At 32.1% G+C, this 19,917-nt stretch overlaps 5 protein-coding genes across 5 annotated transcripts; 3 read left to right on the top strand and 2 right to left on the bottom strand.

Annotated features, from left to right (window-relative positions):
• The first annotated feature begins 254 nt into the window (after nucleotides 1-254).
• On the top strand, nucleotides 255-901 carry LOC124810040 (histone H1.0-A-like). Its single transcript, XM_065788488.1, has one exon. It carries the CDS (start codon nucleotides 365-367, stop codon nucleotides 854-856), a length of 492 nt encoding a protein of 163 aa, XP_065644560.1. The 5' UTR covers nucleotides 255-364; the 3' UTR covers nucleotides 857-901.
• Nucleotides 902-1,726: 825 nt separating this feature from the next.
• Nucleotides 1,727-2,137, bottom strand: LOC136074488 (histone H3). The gene has a single exon (XM_065786813.1). It carries the CDS (start codon nucleotides 2,135-2,137, stop codon nucleotides 1,727-1,729), a length of 411 nt encoding a protein of 136 aa, XP_065642885.1.
• A 482-nt stretch (nucleotides 2,138-2,619) lies between these two features.
• Nucleotides 2,620-2,931, top strand: LOC136074487 (histone H4). Its single transcript, XM_065786812.1, has one exon. It carries the CDS (start codon nucleotides 2,620-2,622, stop codon nucleotides 2,929-2,931), a length of 312 nt encoding a protein of 103 aa, XP_065642884.1.
• An 881-nt stretch (nucleotides 2,932-3,812) lies between these two features.
• LOC124810128 (histone H2B, gonadal-like) lies at nucleotides 3,813-4,217 on the bottom strand. Its single transcript, XM_065786811.1, has one exon. The coding sequence runs from the start codon at nucleotides 4,215-4,217 to the stop codon at nucleotides 3,813-3,815; it is 405 nt and encodes a 134-aa protein (XP_065642883.1).
• A 293-nt stretch (nucleotides 4,218-4,510) lies between these two features.
• Nucleotides 4,511-4,903, top strand: LOC124810104 (late histone H2A.2.2). Its single transcript, XM_065786810.1, has one exon. It carries the CDS (start codon nucleotides 4,511-4,513, stop codon nucleotides 4,901-4,903), a length of 393 nt encoding a protein of 130 aa, XP_065642882.1.
• Nucleotides 4,904-19,917: the final 15,014 nt, after the last annotated feature.

Here is a 19,917-nt window from a genome sequence, read left to right as displayed (position 1 = left end):
CGAAACGCTATCGAACGGAAACGAATGAGTTTGTTGAGCGTCACTATTCTACAGAAGATTTTTTGAAGAAATGCAGTTGCTAGCAGTAGAGCTACGTGAACGCTGGACGTCTCCCTGTAGACACGAAAACACAGTTTGCAGCTGGACGGAGTAGCTGAAATTTTAGGATAGTCCTCTACAGTCCGCACAAACTCGGCTAGAAAAAGGAAAACAACATCGGCGACGCAGACATTTGTAAGATAAAACAAGCAAAGCTGCAAAGTTTGCGTGATAACTAGAAAATGAGTGAAGTCGCATCTCTCCTAAAAAGATCGCTAAGAAATCGGCTCCCAAAAAGCCTGCTGATCATGCTCCGTACAAGGCCATGATTGTTGATGCCATCAACTCGCTTAAAGAACGCAAAGGATCGTCCAGGCAAGCCATCGCTAAGCACGTTAAAGCCAACAACAAGGTAGGCGACAATGTCGATTCGCAAGTGAAGATTAATCTTAAGCGAATGGTCCTTGCCGGTGAGCTGCTACAAGTGAAAGGTGTTGGCGCATCCGGTTCGTTTAGAGTTGCTGCCAAGCCTAAAGCGGCTAAGAAGAAGAGTCCTGCTGCAACCGTTAAAAAAGCCAAGAAAGAAAGCAAAGAAGTAAAGAAAAGCACGCCCAAAAAGAAAGCCGCTCCCACAAAAAAGGTGACAGCAGCCAAAGAAAAAGCGAAAAAACCGAAAGAAAAGGCAAAGAAGACGCCAGTGAAAAAGAGCGCCCAAAAGCCGTTGGCAGCAAAAAAACCTGCTGCCAAGAAAGCCAAAGCAACTCCAAAGAAGAAAGTCGCAGCGAAGAAGACCACCGCCAAAGTCGAAAAGAAATAAGTTCGGCTCGCGCTTTCATGTTAAACGGCTATTTTCATAGCCACACATCTTTCTAAAAACACGAGCACAGGCATAGAACAGATAAGGATTTGTTCGTTGCGATAAAATCTTGCGTCGTTGACGAAGCCCGTATACGACTTTATTACGAGTAAAACGCTCACTGTTCTTCTCAAGTTCTTGAATTAAGAAAAAAAAAAAAAAAATTTGCCAGGGTGTCTGTTAGGATCAGGGAAATGTCAGGGCGTGGGGGAGGGGGGGGGGTCGGTTCATAAATCTGCAAAAAAAAATCAGGGAGTCATCAGCGAAAATGGCCCGTCCTCAAACTTGCGTGACTCACGCAAGTTGTGTATCGCACACAACTTGCATAAGTCACGCGATAATAATAGAAAATTTTTATTAGGCAGATTTTTCTTGATACTTTGCTATGCCAGCTGTTTACGTTTTTGCAATGAAAGAGCGTTTTTTCTAAGAGCCTGTTTTTTCTCGACTTGAGCTTCCACTAACTTAAAACGAAATCAGGAAAAACAGCTAGTAGGTCAGGAAAAGCTATGTTACAATATTGAATCGCGCTAGCACTCTTCCGCTGCGTGTTACCCAGGAATGGCTTTATCTCTTTTTTTGTGGCCGTCGCAGAATTATTAACATTCTCAGGGTAAACGTGGGTAATCTATGGCGCGCATCGTCGTAAAGAGGTCTAAAACGCACTCTAAAGAAGTGCGACCATTTTTGACGAACGCATTTCGTTCATTTAAAAGCCTCAGTGGTGCAATGGGGTGAGTAGCGTAGACACACACTACCGCGGTCAAAGCCGAACACGTTTTTAACAGATTTGTGGCTATGAAAATAGCCGTTTTGTGAATAAAGAAGTTCTTAAGCTCGCTCTCCTCTGATTCTTCTCGCCAACTGAATGTCCTTGGGCATAATGGTGACACGCTTTGCGTGGATGGCGCACAGGTTGGTGTCTTCGAAGAGGCCCACCAAGTAGGCTTCGGACGCCTCCTGAAGGGCCATGACGGCGGTGCTTTGAAAGCGCAAGTCGGTCTTGAAGTCTTGCGCGATTTCGCGTACCAATCGCTGAAACGGCAGTTTTCTGATGAGGAGCTCAGTTGACTTTTGGTATCTTCGGATTTCCCTGAGAGCTACGGTACCGGGTCGGTACCTGTGCGGCTTTTTCACTCCGCCGGTAGCTGGGGCACTCTTCCTTGCTGCTTTCGTTGCCAGCTGCTTTCGAGGTGCTTTACCACCGGTAGATTTTCTGGCAGTTTGCTTGGTTCGGGCCATATTCGACGAATTGCACTGCTTTCGAGATAACGCTAGTTCAAACTAATTCGCTGGTTTGTTGACATGTTAGAGTTTAGCGCCTTTATAAGAGTGCATCAATTTGATTGGCGCTTAGAAAGTGCTTTTTGATTGGCTCAAAAAAAATCTGCAAAAACTGTGGCGTCTATTTCTACTCGTTTAAACGAACGAGGCGGGCTCTGATTTGGCAGATTCTCTAGCGTTTAGTTTTACTTTCAAACGATGCGTTGATAGAGCGAACGTGATCAATTTATTGTTTTGTTAGTTCGCCTCACGTTTCGTTTTTTTTCTACAATTAATTAGCTGATCCGAATTGAAAACACAAAACAACGAAAATGCGCGACTTTATTTTTTGCGCAGTCAACGTGTTCGCATTGCTTCCATCTATGTCGGGTTAACTTCGACGTGCAATAAAAAGTACGGAAATCGCGTCAGAAGTTTAGCATTCAACTGAACAATTCAACATGTCTGGTCGTGGTAAAGGAGGAAAAGGCCTCGGCAAAGGTGGTGCCAAGCGTCATCGCAAGATTTTGCGTGATAACATTCAAGGCATCACAAAGCCCGCTATACGTCGTCTAGCTCGCCGAGGTGGTGTCAAGCGTATCTCAGGGCTTATCTACGAGGAAACTAGAGGCGTTCTGAAAGTCTTTTTGGAAAATGTGATTCGCGACGCTGTGACTTACACGGAGCACGCCAAGAGAAAGACTGTTACCGCCATGGATGTTGTCTACGCTTTGAAGAGGCAAGGACGCACATTGTACGGATTCGGCGGATAAACTTCTTCGGCAACAAAAACGGCTATTTTCATAGCCACAAATCTGTTGAAAACGTTTTATCCGGCATGTAGACATGTAGGCAAAAACCCTACAGAGGCTGTGAATGCTTGTGAAATTAAAACGATGCGTTTTTTTTGCATCGGTCTCGATTAAATTCAACCGCCTCTGCTTTTAAGTGAAGCCTTGCGAAGTCGTTATTGTCTTTTTTGTTATCAAAGACGGGATATATACTCACGCACAAATATATAATACGTATATATATATGTTATATATTTATATATACACACGAGTATGTATACAATTCCTGCAAATATGTATTTTAATGAAGTACTGAAATGATCAATCGAAACCTCGACAGTATACAGATAAATCATAGATCGAATACAGATAAAACATAGATCGAATGGAAAAATCAACTTCATTAAAACTTAAGCAAACTCGTTTTAACTTTTAAAACTAATAAAACAAATGCAACGTAACGAGAAGCTTGTTGGCCGTAAACAAAACGTTCATCTTTGTCTAAAAACAAAGTTAATATCATTTTGCAAACCACATATTACAGTTTCTCGCGCTCATAGCGTCAGTAAATAGGGAAGTTCAGTTATGGTCTAGGGGGAGATCGCGTTACGGCGTGTAAAAAGAAAAGAAAAAAAAGTATTAAATAGTATAAGGGATGTCGCCTGGGATGGGATGGAAGTTCGTTTTTCTTATTAAGTGATTTTTTTAAAAAAGAGGGCGAGAAACATACTTTAGTATAGTTAACAGAATGATCTGGCGTTTGTTTTCCCGCACTATATTTAGAGGCTGTTCCGTTCTAATGCGCACAACGTCGTTTTTAAAAGATTTGTGGCTATGAAAATAGCCTTTTTGTAGTAGCGCAACTACTTGCTGCTCGTGTACTTGGTAACAGCTTTGGTGCCTTCGCTCACTGCGTGTTTTGCCAATTCACCGGGAAGTAAGAGGCGTACGGCGGTTTGAATTTCACGCGAAGAGATTGTAGACTTTTTGTTTTGAAGGGCGAGTCGCGAAGCTTCAGACGCGATCCTTTCAAAAATGTCGTTCACGAACGAGTTCATGATGCTCATCGCTTTAGACGAAACTCCGACATCGGGATGCACTTGCTTTAACACGTTATAGATGTAAATGGCGTAGGACTCGCGTCTCTTCTTCTTGCGTTTCTTATCTCCTGTGCCGGCGATCTTGCCGCCTTTTTTGCCAGCTCGTTTTTCACCCTTTTTGGCTACCTTGGGCGCCTGCTTTCCTCCTGTTTTCGGAGCGTCAGACATTTCTTCAATGCGATTGATATCGATTAGTTCTAGAGCGCAAGTGAAGGCCTTGCTTATTTATGGCAGAGTTGCGCTCTCCAATTCGAGTCCATTTGTGATGCGGCGCGCTAAATCGATTGGCTCGCGCCAAACCATTGTTTCGGAAAACGCTGTTTTTCTATTCGTCGAAATTTCGTCCATTTTGAGAGCATTACTTTTAAATAACTAAAGACAAACGCATAGAGCTCATTCAAAAAAAAACTCGTTTCACAACATTTGTCTGTTGCTTCGTGTAAACAACAAAGAAATCTAAAATGTCAGGACGTGGCAAAGGAGGTAAAGCTAAAGCCAAGGCAAAGACACGATCTTTCAGAGCCGGCCTTCAGTTTCCCGTTGGTCGCGTTCATCGATTCTTACGCAAAGGTCATTACGCTAACCGCATCGGATCAGGCGCTCCAGTTTACTTGGCTGCTGTTTTGGAGTACCTGTCCGCTGAAATCTTGGAGTTGGCTGGTAACGCTGCTCGAGACAACAAGAAAGCCAGAATTGTTCCTCGTCACTTACAGCTCGCTGTTCGCAACGACGAGGAGCTGAACAAACTGTTGTCGGGTGTAACCATTGCAAGCGGCGGTGTGCTGCCAAACATTCAAGCCGTTTTGCTGCCCAAGAAGAACGAAAAACTTCCAAAACCAGCAGCAGCCAAGTAAAACAGCGGTGGTACGCGAGCACGCTCTGAAGCAAAAGGCTATTTTCATAGCCACACATTTGTCAAAAACATTTTTGCGTGAACGAAAAACTCCATTTTTCCAAAACATCACACATCCAAAAACATTTTTACGTGAACGAAAAACTGCAATAGACTCCAGAGTCTATTGCAGTTGGAGCTAGTCGAGGTTTTTCTTTTTGAACGCCGTTAGTGATAGATTCAAAGGGAGAGGTCTTATGAGGCTTATCAATGAAATACTAATACAGAGAAGTTTGTAAAATTTTCATTTTGAAAAGCTCATTTTCGTAGCTTTCATGTATTCGGGGTTTATTTCGAACGACCAAAAAACCCTTGATCCGCCTTAGACACAGAGTTCATGGCACTCAGGGAAAAGTTTTTAAATTCTGAAAAATCAGGGAGTACCTGGAAAATTCAGGGAACTTTTTTGGAAAATCTTTAAAATCAGGGAATGTTTTTTAGTTTTATATAAGATTTATATGATAGATGCAAATTGTTATTTATTGAAAAGATATGTTTTGTACTACTTTAATCCACCTCCAATGTCGATAGGAAATAGCTTTTAATGGCTTCAGCCATTAACATCTATGACGTGTTAAAGCAAGTGTAATTACATCGCCAAGCCATCGGCAAGTTCGTATTGGCATTTAACAAGGTTGGCGATAATGTCTATTGGCAAGTGAGGAATAATCTTTAGCGTATGGTTATTGCCGGTGAGATGGTACATCCAGTTCGTTTAGAGTTGCTGCCAATAGTAGAATCACCGGATTCTGTTCCATAATAGTGGATTTTCAAAAAATAAGTGTATGGCTTGGAAAGTATGGAATTATTTCATTCATTTCTAAAAAAGTGTGTGATCTCTACATTTAATGGAGTTGAATCATACTTTTTAAGAAAGTATGATGAATCTTCATTATTTTTCACATATATATTATGAGATCTCTTCAACCAGAATGACATGTTATAAATTTAATTATTATTTCAACAAAAAAATAATAATTATAAGATCTAGTTGTAATGAGTTTTTATTAGTTTCAATTTTTTTAATTTTAATTAATTATTTTAATTAATTTAATTTTAATTAATTATATAGATCTAGTTATAGTTAATAATTATAAGTCTAGCTTAAGCGTAAAATAAGGCATATCCTATTACGGTAAAACTTCCATTTGTCGAGTTTGTGCATCCCCAGAGTTTTATGTAACTACTTGTCTTCTTCCAGTAGCAACACTAGGCATGGAATCAGTAAAATTTCTGTAAAATGAGATAGTAGTTGTAGAACCAATTACTGCACTTGTTTGATACAATAGTCCAAATGATTCATTATTAAATGAATTAATATTAGCACCATTCCATCTGGTTTAGAAGACTTTTATTATTCCACGAAGAAAGATCAAAGTCTTCTAAACCAGATGAGGCGTATATACATACACTATTACTATCGAATCCTTGAAATACCGTATAATTAGTATCGTTATATGGTGTCCAAGGTTGTATAACAGAGTTAATACTTACTGGAGAATTGTTTGCATCATACATGCGTAGTCTAGATTCTCCCCAATTTCCAGATACTCCGATAACATGCATTCTAATATATTTAAGGTAAACACCTTGACCAGCATTGTCTGTAGTGTCTAATAATATATATTCTTTACCATAAGTTGTGTTAATAAATCTAAATGTTTCTGAGTATAATTTAATACATGATAATGATTGAGGAATTGATGTAGTTCTTGTAATAAAGGGTTGAATCCAATATGTAACATTTTGACTAGTTTTATTGTATAATTGAATTACTAGACTAGTAGTAAATGGTAAATCTAGTGTAAAGTATCCTGCTAATGCATTAGCTGTATGCACATTACAACCTTGTAAAGAGTTCGCATAAAATGAGTGGCCAAGTGGGTCAAGTGGTGAAAATAAAAAATCACACGCTAAAGGAATATTATTATCTCCAACACTATCTGTAGAAGCAGAATAATCTCCTATGCAAACTGAATGATCTGCGTATATTCTAAGAAATACATTACCTAGCACATTATGATTAGGATCTAATCTATGAAATGCTAACCATAGTTTTCTGAGAATACCAGGACCAGAAGGTTGTACAAAAACTGTTTTTGCATCAACACCTGTATTTGGTGGAGGAGCCAGTTCTTTTAATCCAAGGCATGTTAAACTTGAATTTGGTGTTATCCCTAATTTATTAAGATTAAGTATTTTATTATCAACATAATTTTTTGTAGCAGCACCATGTGAGCTAGTAGGTTCTGCTACATTTATTAATTTATTATAATTCATATCAATATTACTTGTTGCATTATTATATCCATATCTCCTAATATACAAGTTAGTAGCTTTAGATAATGTTAAACCATCTTCAGCTACAGCTGAAGTAGTATTGCGTCCGAATTTATCAACAGGCATTTTATATATAAAGAAGAATTTTTTAACTATATTTTTAAAAAAATTACCATAGATTATTAATAATATTCTGAAAATCACATCCTTCATCTAGTTTTTTTAAAACATATAAACACAAGTGTCCACAGAATGAGGTATTTCCAAATTGAACTCTATCACTATTATAATAAACAGAACTTTTTAAATAATAAACAACTTCAATTGGTGGTGGTAGTCCATAAGAGTCAAAACTTTTTTTTTCTCCGTCTTTGTACCAGCAAATCCAGTGAAATCCTTGCGTATTTGAACCTCCTGTATTTAATATTCCACATTCTTTTCTTTGTGTATTTTTAGGTAATTCATCTCTTACAAATTACAAACCTTTAAAATATTTTAGTTTTAGTTTTTTTGCTGCTTTGATCAATTGAAAGTTTGTTAGTGGTTCATTTGGTAAAATTATTCATTCAACATTGATAAGTTTATGATATTTGTTATTATTTTCCATTTTTACTTATAAATTGTTTTTTTTCTTAAAAAAACAATTTGACCTCCTTGGGCTCTGGGCTCTTTAACCTCTTTGACCTATAAATCATTTTTTTTTAGTTTGTAGTGTCCATATGCTAATGTGTGTATACCATCTTTTAAAATAACTCTTTTATCATCTTCTGCGCTTAATGCTATTTTATTGACCTCTTCTGTGTAATTTCATGTTTATAGAATCTTATTCTATTCATTCTCCTAATATATTCTCTTTTATTTAATAAACAATCTTTGTAATCTTCGTGTGTTATATATTTTTTAACAACATTTGTCTTTACTCCTTTACATTTTTTCTTCTCTTCTCCGTGCACTTTGTAAGAATACAACTTGGATCAAAGTCCTTCAAATTCTTCGATTTGTGCTCCTTTTGATTCATCTTTAAACATTCCTAATACTTTATTATTTACTCCAATTTTAAAACCGATCTTTTTAATAGCTGGATGATTCTCATCAAATTTACTTGTATCAAATTTGCTTTCAATATCATTAGCTATATCCGCATAAACTTCTTCTGTTTTTATTTCGCATGCTAAAGAATCTGTATCTGTGAATAATAGTTTTGCTCGATCAGAGTATTTTTTATTATGTAGTCATAATGAATTTCGTACATTAGTGTTTTGCTCAAATCTAATATACAAATTATTAAGTAAATTGGTTTAGTGTATTTTAATTTTGTTCTTTTCATATGTACTGCTATTAAGTTTTCATCAAATATTGTTCTACTTTTAAAGTTAGGTTTTGATGCTAGTTTAATAGCTTCATTTCTGTTACTAATCTAATATCAACTCTGTTTTCAATATTTTTCATTATTTTTCCAAAAAATGAATTGTTCATGAGTTTAAAAAAGTCTTTTTCAAACCTATTAGTCACTTTAGTTCTAAGTTTTGTATTTTTATCAATGTATTCACTTAACCACGCTCTTTCTTAAAACTTTATACCTCTATGAGTTTTAATAATCTCTAATCCTAATCTTTCATACAAATTAAGATTTTCATAATGAATAACATAATTTTTCTTGTTACTTAAATTAGGAACTAATTTTTCAACACTGTTAATGGTTATTCTTTCAGGTGCAAACGGATAATCATTATGTTCATCATGTAGATATTCAGGATAATCTAAATCGACTTCTAGTATACATGGAATTGATTTCCAGTATTCTGTTTCATTTTCATCCATCCATTTTAAACCATGTGTTGGAAGTGATTTACTCATCGCCCATCCATATAAGTTATTAGCATCTAGATACTGTATATAGGTTGGTGGTTTGCTTTGATCATATAAATCACCCATATGATTATTATTAAAAGTTCCAAATCTATTAGATATCACACTAATTCCACCTCTTATACCTTTCTTTATCATCGTAATCACTCGGCAATTCTAATTTTAATTCTGTCATCTTCAATGCAGCATCCCAAGCTAATCCTGGCGCTGTATAGTACCAAGCAGGATCTAAATAATAATTTCTAATACAAAGATCTCTAAAATTTTCAAAGACGTCAGCTAGTAAAAGCACATCTGAAAACTTGTATAAATCGTGATAATCTCTAAATGATTTGCAATTAAACTCTTTTCACACATTTTGCGCATGCGAGTAATCATTATCACTTATTCCTTCACCGTTTAATCTCGAAAAGAATGATTTTTTTGGCGGTAATTTTGTCTCATTAAATCTATTAATAGAATCAACCCAATCATACGGGTATATACCTTTATAAATAAGTGAGAATCGTAACCAGATAAATTGTGAAATAGTACTGGAAAGAATTTTGGAATTTTATAATTTTAATTACAATTTTGATGAGCAACACCTCTATATTTTCCAGTAATATGGCAGTGGTCACGTACTTTATTATTTTCAAGTTTTTTCTACAAATGTGACATGATATCGATGCATTAAAATCATGCTTGTTTTCATCAGTAAATATCATCCTTTTGGAAATTTAATCTTGTCATAAATTTTTATTGTATCTTTTTCTAAGCTATCAACAAAAATTGTGCAACATTATCAGTTTCATTAGTTGAAGTAAATATGACTGGACTACTTTGATAAATACTTTCGTCAAAACATTTAATATAATAACAGAATGAACTTGGAATATGTTTTTAATATTGTTTAGTATAATCATTCGGGTTTGGTTCACAAGTGTCAATTGGTTTGATAAAACTTTCAAAGTCAGCTACAAAGTATACTACAAACGGAACTCTCATTGATTTTTTGTGATTAGTAAATTGCATTGTTGAATCTGGTGGTGGAAGTTCAATGCGTACTGAATCATGTGTTTCACAATACGTTTTATCATTAGATAATGATTCTTCAGAATTAAACCCAAGTAAACAATTCCTACAATAGTGTATAGTACATTTATTCTTAGATATTTGTGAAGATTGCAGTCAGCTTTTTAACTTTTTATTAAACAATAGTGAGTAGTTTCACCATTTGAGATTAATAATAAATCTATTAGATGTTTGCGTTTATTATTCTTTGACTCACACAAAATATGAACTTTCTGAGTTTTCATAACCAAATACATTAACACTGATATCTTGATTATTATTCTCAAATTGTGTGATTTGATTTAATGATACTGGAAATTCTATTTTATCCCAGTTTATTTTTTCTGCTTGATTTTTAAGCTCCTTATCTACTTTTTCAGGATGATTATCTTTTGGATTTAATGCTATTGCAACACACCACTTAAAACATTGATTATCTTCATTTTTTAAATTAATTATTGCATTTTTATTTGCTAAATTTTTATCAAGTGGAATGTATGATTTTGCTTTAATAAGATTATACTCGATAATACTTACTTCCATCTTTTCAACAGAAACAAACCTCCAACCTGATCCTAACTGTTGAAAAGATGATAATGATTCCAAAATTTTATGCTCAGCACTTTCAAATAATTCATTTAAATCTGTTGTTTCTAATACAACTTGATTATTCGTTTTAAATACACTAGTTGTGGTTATAGTTTCTCCTGTTAGAATAAAAATACGCTCCATTACACAAGTGAGAGCTATGTAAACCTTTGAATTTCTATTTTCATTTATTATTTTAATCGCGCTTTTTTTAGCAGCATTTATGAATGATAAAGCATCATAACCTTCTATTCCTTTAGCTTTAAATTGTTTTGTCACATTTTTAATAGATGGTTGATTTAATTTAAATTTTATTGCATTTACTTCTTTATTTATTTCTTCAACTTTATTTTTAGGTTCAACTATATTTCTAACTTCCAATTAATTGTATAAATTTTTTAATGAGTTGATTTTTTGATTGACTTTATTCTTAATTGTACCAGGTACGTATGACACAATCCAATCTGCAATAGAATTAAATTTACTTTTTTCAGTTGATTCATATTTTACTGTCAATGTATTCACTGTACTTTTAATTGTATTAGGCATATATGACATAAGCTAATTTGTAGATGTATTCACTGTATTTTTAATTGTATCAGGCACATATGACATAAGCCAACCTGTTGTAGATTGCGATGGTCTTTGTTCAATTGGTGTGTTCCTAACTTGTGTAGATTGCGTTATAATTACAGGTGTGCACTCAAAAGGTGTGTGCGCTAACGCTTCTAATTCACTTTTTCTCATTCTATAATAATGTTTAATTTTTCGCTCTTGTGCGATTTGTTTTAGTTCTCTGACATTTTAATTTTCCATTTTTATATAACAAGATATTTTTTTTAAGTTTTCATTTTCTTTAAATAATTAAAAAAAATATATATCTTGTCATATTTTTTATTATTATATCTTTATTCTAATTTTTAAATATATCCAAATCCTCGTATTCTACAATAATAAGTGATATTTTTATATTTTGAAATCTCCTGCTCTTTTGTAATTGTTAATGTTCTATATACAAAAGGTGTAGGAGTTAAAATTTCTGAAGTTGCTGTATCTGGAATAGGCTCATCGAGTATATTTTCCATTTTTTATATAACAAGATTTTATTTATTAAAAATATTTACAAAGCCCATGTAAATATTTTTTAAAAATATATTTATTATAAACATTCTATACGTCTCCACCCTCTAATTCTATAAGAAGGTTCTATAACTCTCTCAGAATTTTCAGATTTAAATATTTCAATCTTACATCCATTATCAACTTTTCCATCACGTAATTCAAGATATCTCCATCCATGCTTAGTATCTTGCATAGCACTATATAATGATTTATAAATTTTAACTTCTCCAGTTTCCATGTTTGTAAATTTAACAGTGACTGGTTTTTTTTTAATCGTTCTTAATCTTTCATATTTTGGATCTATTTCTTTTTTTTCTTGTTTTTCACGATGTATTTTAGGCTTGATTGTTTTTTTCTCATTTGCTTTTTTCATTGGATGTATTCTAGGTCTGCCAACTGGTCTTTTATTATTTACTTCTTTCACTTCACTTATAATTGATTCTTTATCTAACAACCCATTATCTATAGCAATCATTAGCAATGAAGCGATATTGCCAGATGTTTTTGAAATGTTATTTTCTTCTAATAGATTTTTTAAACTTTTCTTTGTGTTTTTCATTCTTTTTAATATATAAAGAAAAAAAATTTTAATTAATTTTCAAAAAAATTTAATTTTCAAAAAATTTAATAAACAACATTCATTATATTTCCGTCTGATTGAAATTCTATCATTCTATCAGATATTACAACTGCAATAGCTTCAGTATCTGCTGGAACAGCCGTATTAAATGTTGCTTAAATTTGTACATCTATTGTTGATGATTTTAATTTTTCTGATTGTTTACTAACATCAAAAACAAAAAGTGGGTATAAATCTTTATGATCAGAAGGAGTTATATTGCTGTGTGTGATCAATTCATTCATTCCATAAAATTTTTCATTAAACACAGCTGCATCTCTATAAGCTCTTGAAAATTGCTGATTTGGGAATGACAAATTATAATCAACAGCAGGATATCTTTCTTGATTAAGCATAATGTACATATTTTTCAAGTCGCTATGATCAAATATTGATGCATTAGCATTTTAGTCTCCATCCTTACTTGTTTGAAATGCAATAAAAATGTATCTTGGTTTTTCAGGAGATTTCTTTGCGCTCAATCTCCAAGAAAATGTATTAGGTTGTGCAACAGATATAGTATCACACTAACGCGCTCGAAAACTTACTGGAAGTGTCACTTCCAATTCAATAGATTTATAAAGATTAATCTTTTATACATCTGATGGGATCACATGTGGTATAAACAATGATATTTAATTAAGAATAACTTTTCCTAAAGCTGCAGCAGCAAGCCTAAAAATTGCGTCATCATCACTTTTTCTTACAAGAGTTATTGTATGTTTAAACCCATAAATAACTTTGTCGTAATCATCACAGAATCCAAAAATGTGCCTTTAAGGTATGCAAAACGAAAATGTTCCTTTTGTCGTTGGTTTCTGAATTATGTATGCTTGTCTTAATGCAAACCCTAAGTTATGAGCAAGCACTGCTGTTGTTGTAGTATCTTTATACCACAATTGATTTAATCCTTGCGCTAATTGATTTGGGTATTTAAGCATTCCTAACATTGTAGTTGCTTGACCTGGGTGATAAACAGTTTCTATATCTTGGTTTGATAATTGGTATGATATTTGACTGAATAAATGCATAATATCATTATTTGTAAGCGTCACTGCATCTGTATTAGCATATGGTGTTCCATCAGCAAGTTTAACAAGTTGTCCTTCAAATAAGAGATAAGCTTCAGATAGAAGTGTGAACAAATCTTGTTGCTCAATGTTGATTCTTATTTCTGCAGCACAATTTAGATTTGTACGAGCCACTGGCTCATATTCATAGAATTCAAATCTTTCAATTCCATTTCTGGCATTGGCAGTTGTCATTTTGTTTTTTTTATATACATAATAAAAAAAATTTTTTTGATTGACAATTCTTAAAAAACTAATAATTATATAAAAAATTTCGCAAGTCTACGCAAGTCTACTACGCAATTCTACGCAATTCTACTACGCAATTCTACTAAGCAAGTATACTACGCAAGTCGAAGACCGCGTCTATTTTTAACTAGATCTTCTATTCTTATAGCATTTTTATTTGATACTTTTTTTGATACTTTTTTTTGATGATCTTATTGCAGAACCCATCATCATTTTATTTATATTTGTTGATAAATCATCTGCATTATTTTTTTTAGATCTTTCAGATCCATTATTAATCAGATCTGTAGATCCAACCAAATTTGAAATTATTTCATCAATTTTTTTATTAGTAGCAGGTTGTGAAACTACTTTTGAAGATGCTTTATCAATTATTTGTTTTCCTTTTTCAACTGCAGCATTTCTAGCAGCTTCTATCGCTGATGTTGAAAGTTCTTTTTCTGCTGATTTAGCAGCAGTTATTGCAGTTTTTCCTAAATCAGGAGCAGCCAACTTCTTCAACACAGTTGAAGATACTCTTGTTACATTTGACTTTTTTATTCGTTTAAATAAATCTCTTATACTTTCGAATATACCACTTCCTCCAATAGCATGTTTCTTTCTATATCTCTTATTATGAACAATTAGCATTTTTTATGTACAATAAATTTTTTTATATGCACTGATATATAACTATAAATTATTTTGTATTGCTTTATACTGTTAAATATCTATTATATCTTGTTGTAATAATTCATCACAAATTGCAACAGCTTCATTTCTTGCTCCAATGTTACCTGCTTTTTATGCAGCTATACGTAATTCAAGCATTTCAATTAATGCATTAGGGTCGCTAAGAAGAATTTTGATTCTAGCTTTCAAGATATTTTTATATCTCTCAAAATGGGTGCTATTATTTCTCTGTATTTTCCACTACAAGATGACTTTGGTTTGTGTGGGTTTTCAGAAGTAATTGCATCTGTTTGTATTAATATATCTCGATAATTTTTAAGGTCATTTTCATTACATATTTCCTTATCAGGACGAAACTTTGTTATCAACTCCCAAAGTCCAGGAGTACCATAATATATTTCATCATCAATAATTATATCATTATCATTAATATGTATTGGTTTTTTTCCAATAAATAATATACCATCTTTAGAATGTACCCCAAATGTAGTATCTGCAATTTTTTTACTTGCATACAATGTTAGAGAATCTGTTGCAATTTTTCCTATATTCATACCTTTATTTTCTTCATGAGATGGTAATAGTTCTTTAGTTTCAGTTATCATTATCTCTTTATTTGCTTCAGGATAAGAATTTGAAAAAGTGAGTGCAAATTTATTAGCTTGATCTTGCAATTTATTTATGTTTTCTTTTATTCCATTTTGACTATCAATTAATGGTTTGTACAATTTTTCTAAGCCTAACTGTAAATTAGTTTCACCCATCTTTTTATATAAACTATCATTCTGTATTCTTTTTTTAAGATCTAAGAATTCTTTAACAATTTGATCTCTTTTTTCAGGATCTTCAATTTTTAGAAATGACATTTTGCTTTTTTATAAAAAAAAATATAAAAAAACACAACATAAACCGTTATGTTGTGTTTTATGTTTTAATAAAATATTTTAATAAATTATTTTGTGTTTTTACATCTACATTTTTACTAAATCTGCTTTTGAGTATATTAATTCCATCATCTCTTCCTTGTTTAATTAATGATTGTTTAGTATGTTCATCAATTAATTCTTTTGTATTTGTTCTAAATTGTTCAAGCATGACTTTAAATTTTTCAAGTTCACTAAGTATTAGTTTAAATTGATTGGCATTTATACCATCTACTAAAGCTTTAGAAATATAATCACTTATTGTATTTAGTTTTGAATCAGCAACTACTTTAATCTTTTCATGCCTTTCTGCTTTTAAATTTAATTTTTTATTACCTTGCCCTACTATTAATGATAAAACACCTGCTCCTAATGCTGCACCTTCACATGCGATAACTACTGGTGCTGCAATTATTGTTGCTAAAAAGCCAATTCTAATAGTTCCAAGTGTCATAGTGTTTGCTAATAATACATTATCAATTGCTGAAATTATTTTTACAGCTCTATGATACTTTTTACTTAGCATATTTCTCTTTTCTCTCTCATGCTCTATTTCTTTTTGAATCTCATTAATTGTGTTTAGGCGATACGCATGTGCAGTAATAATCTTATTTTCTTCATCAGGCGCACTTGCAAAATTTGGATATATTTTATTGAAAGTTTTATTATCATTTCCAACTGGTGCATTTGGTATATCTGAATAAATATTATTATACAGCTTTTTGCAATTAAGTTCCATTTTAATAAGTAAAAAATAATAAGTTTAAAACGAATATTTTTTTAAAAATATTTACAAAATTAACAAAACATAAACTCCTTTTTTAATTAATACATCAGAATCAGAATTATTAACAACATTTATTATAATATCATCAACAGTCTCTGATATTACAGAGTTTTGTAAACTTAACATTTTTAATTTAAGTTCTTGTTTTAGTGAAAGTAACGCAACACCTTCATCAACTGCTACACCAAACTTTAAAAGAATATATTGATGTGATTGATATTTTATTGTAATGTCGTGTTGCGCAAATATTTCATATTTATTATCATTTATTAATACTGAAGGGTGCTCCAAATCTTTGTGTACCTTAGAATGAAGGTGTATTTTTATAGGTTCATCTGGTATATATTTGTTTATAAATTTATGTATTGGCGGATTATTTCTTGGCATTTTTATTATACACATAAAAAAACAAAATTTCAAGAAATCACAGAATCATATTCAAAAATGGAATATTAGCAAATGGTGAATTTGGTCCTAATAATAAACCTGATCCTGTTGATGTATATCCATTTCCATTACGTAAGTACAATCCATCACCCACAGAACTTCCTTTTACTCCATGGTCTCAACTATAAACCATATCCTGCAGCTGCCATTTTAACTCCTTTTCGATACTTTTTTAAGTTTTTCTAGCAATTTTATCAACCATAGCTGATACAGCAGCTGAAACTACTCCTTTAATAAGCCTGTTGCAGGACCTACAGTTGGAAAAAACGATTATATAACGTTATCAGTTCCCCCATTTATATACGATGATCCTATTATATCACTTGTTACTCGTATACTATTAACACTTAATATGTTTACTATATTAGTTGATATATTGTAGCCTGCTGAATATATTCCACTGTCAAAACCGAAAACAGTTCTAATTGAATTTGAAGTTGTAAAATCAACTGTATAACAATAATCTTATTTTAAGGTGCAATAGTTAAACCTGATCTTAATGTATTACTATTTCCTTCAATTGTAATACTTGCAACTTCTGAACTTGCATCACCGTTTCCTGTCATAATCAATTGGATATATTTATTTATATCAATAATTTGATAACATCCATCTGGAATGTTTATATCCTTCAAAGTTGATCCATTATTTGCGCTATATCTAAAATTGTTGTTTGAAGAATGAATATTAGGAAAACTGTATTATGTCTCTAAACTAACTAGAGCCATTTCATATTCTATGTCTTCTCTAAGTGTAATAATAAAACTTAGTTTTTAAGATTTTGCTATTTCCGCTCACTGATAAATAATATGCCATTTTTTTTGTTTTTTTTTATATAGAAGATAATATTTTTTTAATAATTTTTTAAAAAATTAACAAGTTAGTATATAAAAACAATTTAACCCACTTCTATATTTTCCATAATCTCTTTTAGAAGATAGATCTATAATAACAAATCCATGAGGCTCTGACCAAGCTTTCTTACAAAAACTTTTAAACTCATCTTTTGACATATCACTTGAAACATAATCATCATAAATGTGATTTAAATTCTTTGAATCTTGTGGGAATAAGCAAATAAAATTTGTATTTTCTCGTATAGTTTGCTTAGGTAACATAAAATAATTTTGTCCAAGATAGAAACAATCGACATTACTATGTCTTCCTCTTATATAATATTATTCACACTTATTTTGCTTTGTTAATTGTAAATCATCAAATATCATTAAATTATTCTTATGAATATCGAGATCTTCAGGATCAGGTACATCTTCTGCTGTTTCAAAAAACTTGCACTCCATATTCGTTTTCTCATTTAAGTTTTTTGAAATTTCTTCAATTATAAACTCAGGGTTTACATTTAATTTTTCTATTTGTAACTTAAATAGATCAAGAATAATTTTTTTTGATAATTTCGTTTCAAAAGATTCTTTTAATATTTTGTATTCTGGTTGAAAAAGAGAAAACTTGTAAATTATTATAGTCTAACCAACCAGGTCTCAAAAGTAAATACAATAATAAAGTAGTTTTTTCCAAAACCTTTCCGACGATAATTCCTACTCTTAAGGAAACTACTTACTATTATTTCTCTTATTGTTATTCCATGACAAATCTATAATATCCATTTTTATATATTTAAGATTTTTTCCATAAAAAATATATATTTAATTATTTTATTTTCTATATATATAAAAATGTACTGTCTCAAATGTAGAAACAAAACAGATACACTAAACTTACAAAATGTTGTTAGTAAAAACTATAAAAATATGCAACGTGGAACTTGTGCTATTTGCAGAAAAATAAAAACTTAATTCGTATCAGCAAAAGAAAGAGGTGATTTAGTAAGCTCAATTAATTCAGCAACAAGTAAAATAAAACTACCATGGTCAAAGTTCCCAGATGAAATACATTTACCTGGTATGAACTTTGCAGGTCCTGGCACGAATTTAGATGAACGATTAATTTCTACTGACGCCTATAAAGAATGGAGTAACCTGTAGATAGAGTTGATAATGCAGCTTACCATCACGATCTTGCTTATAAATACTTTGATGATACTGCGAAAAGAAATTTAGCTGATGAAATTATGATCCAAGAAGTGGATGCTATAAAAAATCCTATAATACGTGAAAGAATTGAACGAACTATTATAAAACCTATTATACCATCTAAAGCAAAGTTTGGATTAGGTTCTTTAAACCCATATGAATTAGGTTCTTTGAACCCATATGAATTAGATGTTGAAAAAAACTACCAACGATCAGTAAAAAAGACAAGGATAAAGAATTGAAATGGACTGACAAACTTGCAAACGAACTTCATAGACCAGTTATAAATCGTTTCAGAAAAAGAAAAGTTATTGTAAATGGAATCGATGAAATATGGGCTGCTGATTTAGCTGACATGAAATCTTTTTCCAAATTCAATGATGATGTAAAGTATTTATTAATGGTGATAGATGTTTTTTCGAAGTATGGATGGATTGTTCCATTGAAAAGTAAAACTGGAGTTGATGTTGCTAATGCTTTAAATAAAAATTTTAAAGAAAGAAAGTGTCAAAAAGTATGGGTAGGTAAAGGCTTAGAATTTTATAATAAGGATGTTAAAGCGCTAGGTGTTGAGTTATATTCAACTGAAAATGAAGAAAAAAGTTGTGTTGTTGAACGTTGGAATAGAACAATGAAAGATAAAAGGTTTATGTATTTTTCAGCTAATTCTTCTAGTAAATATATTGACGTTTTAGATGAAATGGTAAATAAATACAACAACACAAAGCATTCCTCAATTAAAATGACACCAGTTGAAGCTAGCGATAAAAAGAATGAAAATTTTATTTGGTTAAATCTAAATGGAAATGCACGATCAGAGCCTGTTAAACCAAAGTTTTCAATTGATGATAGAGTTAGGATAACTAAAAAGAAGGGAACGTTTGAAAAAGGATACACACCGAGATGGACTGAAGAAGTTTTTACAGTGTCACAGATTCAGTTCACAGATCCACCAACGTATAAAATAACTGACGATAATAGTGAAGAAATACAAGGTATATTTTATGAACAAGAACTGAAAAAAACTGACCAAAACTGTTTGAAATAATACCATACTTTCAAAGCCATAGACTTATTTTTTGAAAATCCACTTTTTTGGCCCAGAATCCGCATTTCCTACTACAGCTGCCAAACCTAAATGGGCTAAGAAAAAGAACCCTGCTGTAGCTGTTAAAAAAGCCAAGGATTAAAGCAAAGAAGTTAAGAAAAGCACGTTGAAAAAGATAGTTACGCCGACAATTATAGT

This window comes from Hydra vulgaris, chromosome 01 (genome assembly GCF_038396675.1).
Source record: "Hydra vulgaris chromosome 01, alternate assembly HydraT2T_AEP".
Lineage (NCBI taxonomy): Eukaryota > Metazoa > Cnidaria > Hydrozoa > Anthoathecata > Hydridae > Hydra > Hydra vulgaris.
This window is presented reverse-complemented; position numbering and strand designations above follow the sequence as displayed.

Excerpts from the sequence above, each read along its gene's own strand:
- LOC124810040 (XM_065788488.1), top strand. The coding sequence starts at position 365 with ATGATTGTTGATGCCATCAACTCGCTTAAAGAACGCAAAGGATCGTCC.
- LOC136074488 (XM_065786813.1), bottom strand. The coding sequence starts at position 2,137 with ATGGCCCGAACCAAGCAAACTGCCAGAAAATCTACCGGTGGTAAAGCA.
- LOC136074487 (XM_065786812.1), top strand. The coding sequence starts at position 2,620 with ATGTCTGGTCGTGGTAAAGGAGGAAAAGGCCTCGGCAAAGGTGGTGCC.
- LOC124810128 (XM_065786811.1), bottom strand. The coding sequence starts at position 4,217 with ATGTCTGACGCTCCGAAAACAGGAGGAAAGCAGGCGCCCAAGGTAGCC.
- LOC124810104 (XM_065786810.1), top strand. The coding sequence starts at position 4,511 with ATGTCAGGACGTGGCAAAGGAGGTAAAGCTAAAGCCAAGGCAAAGACA.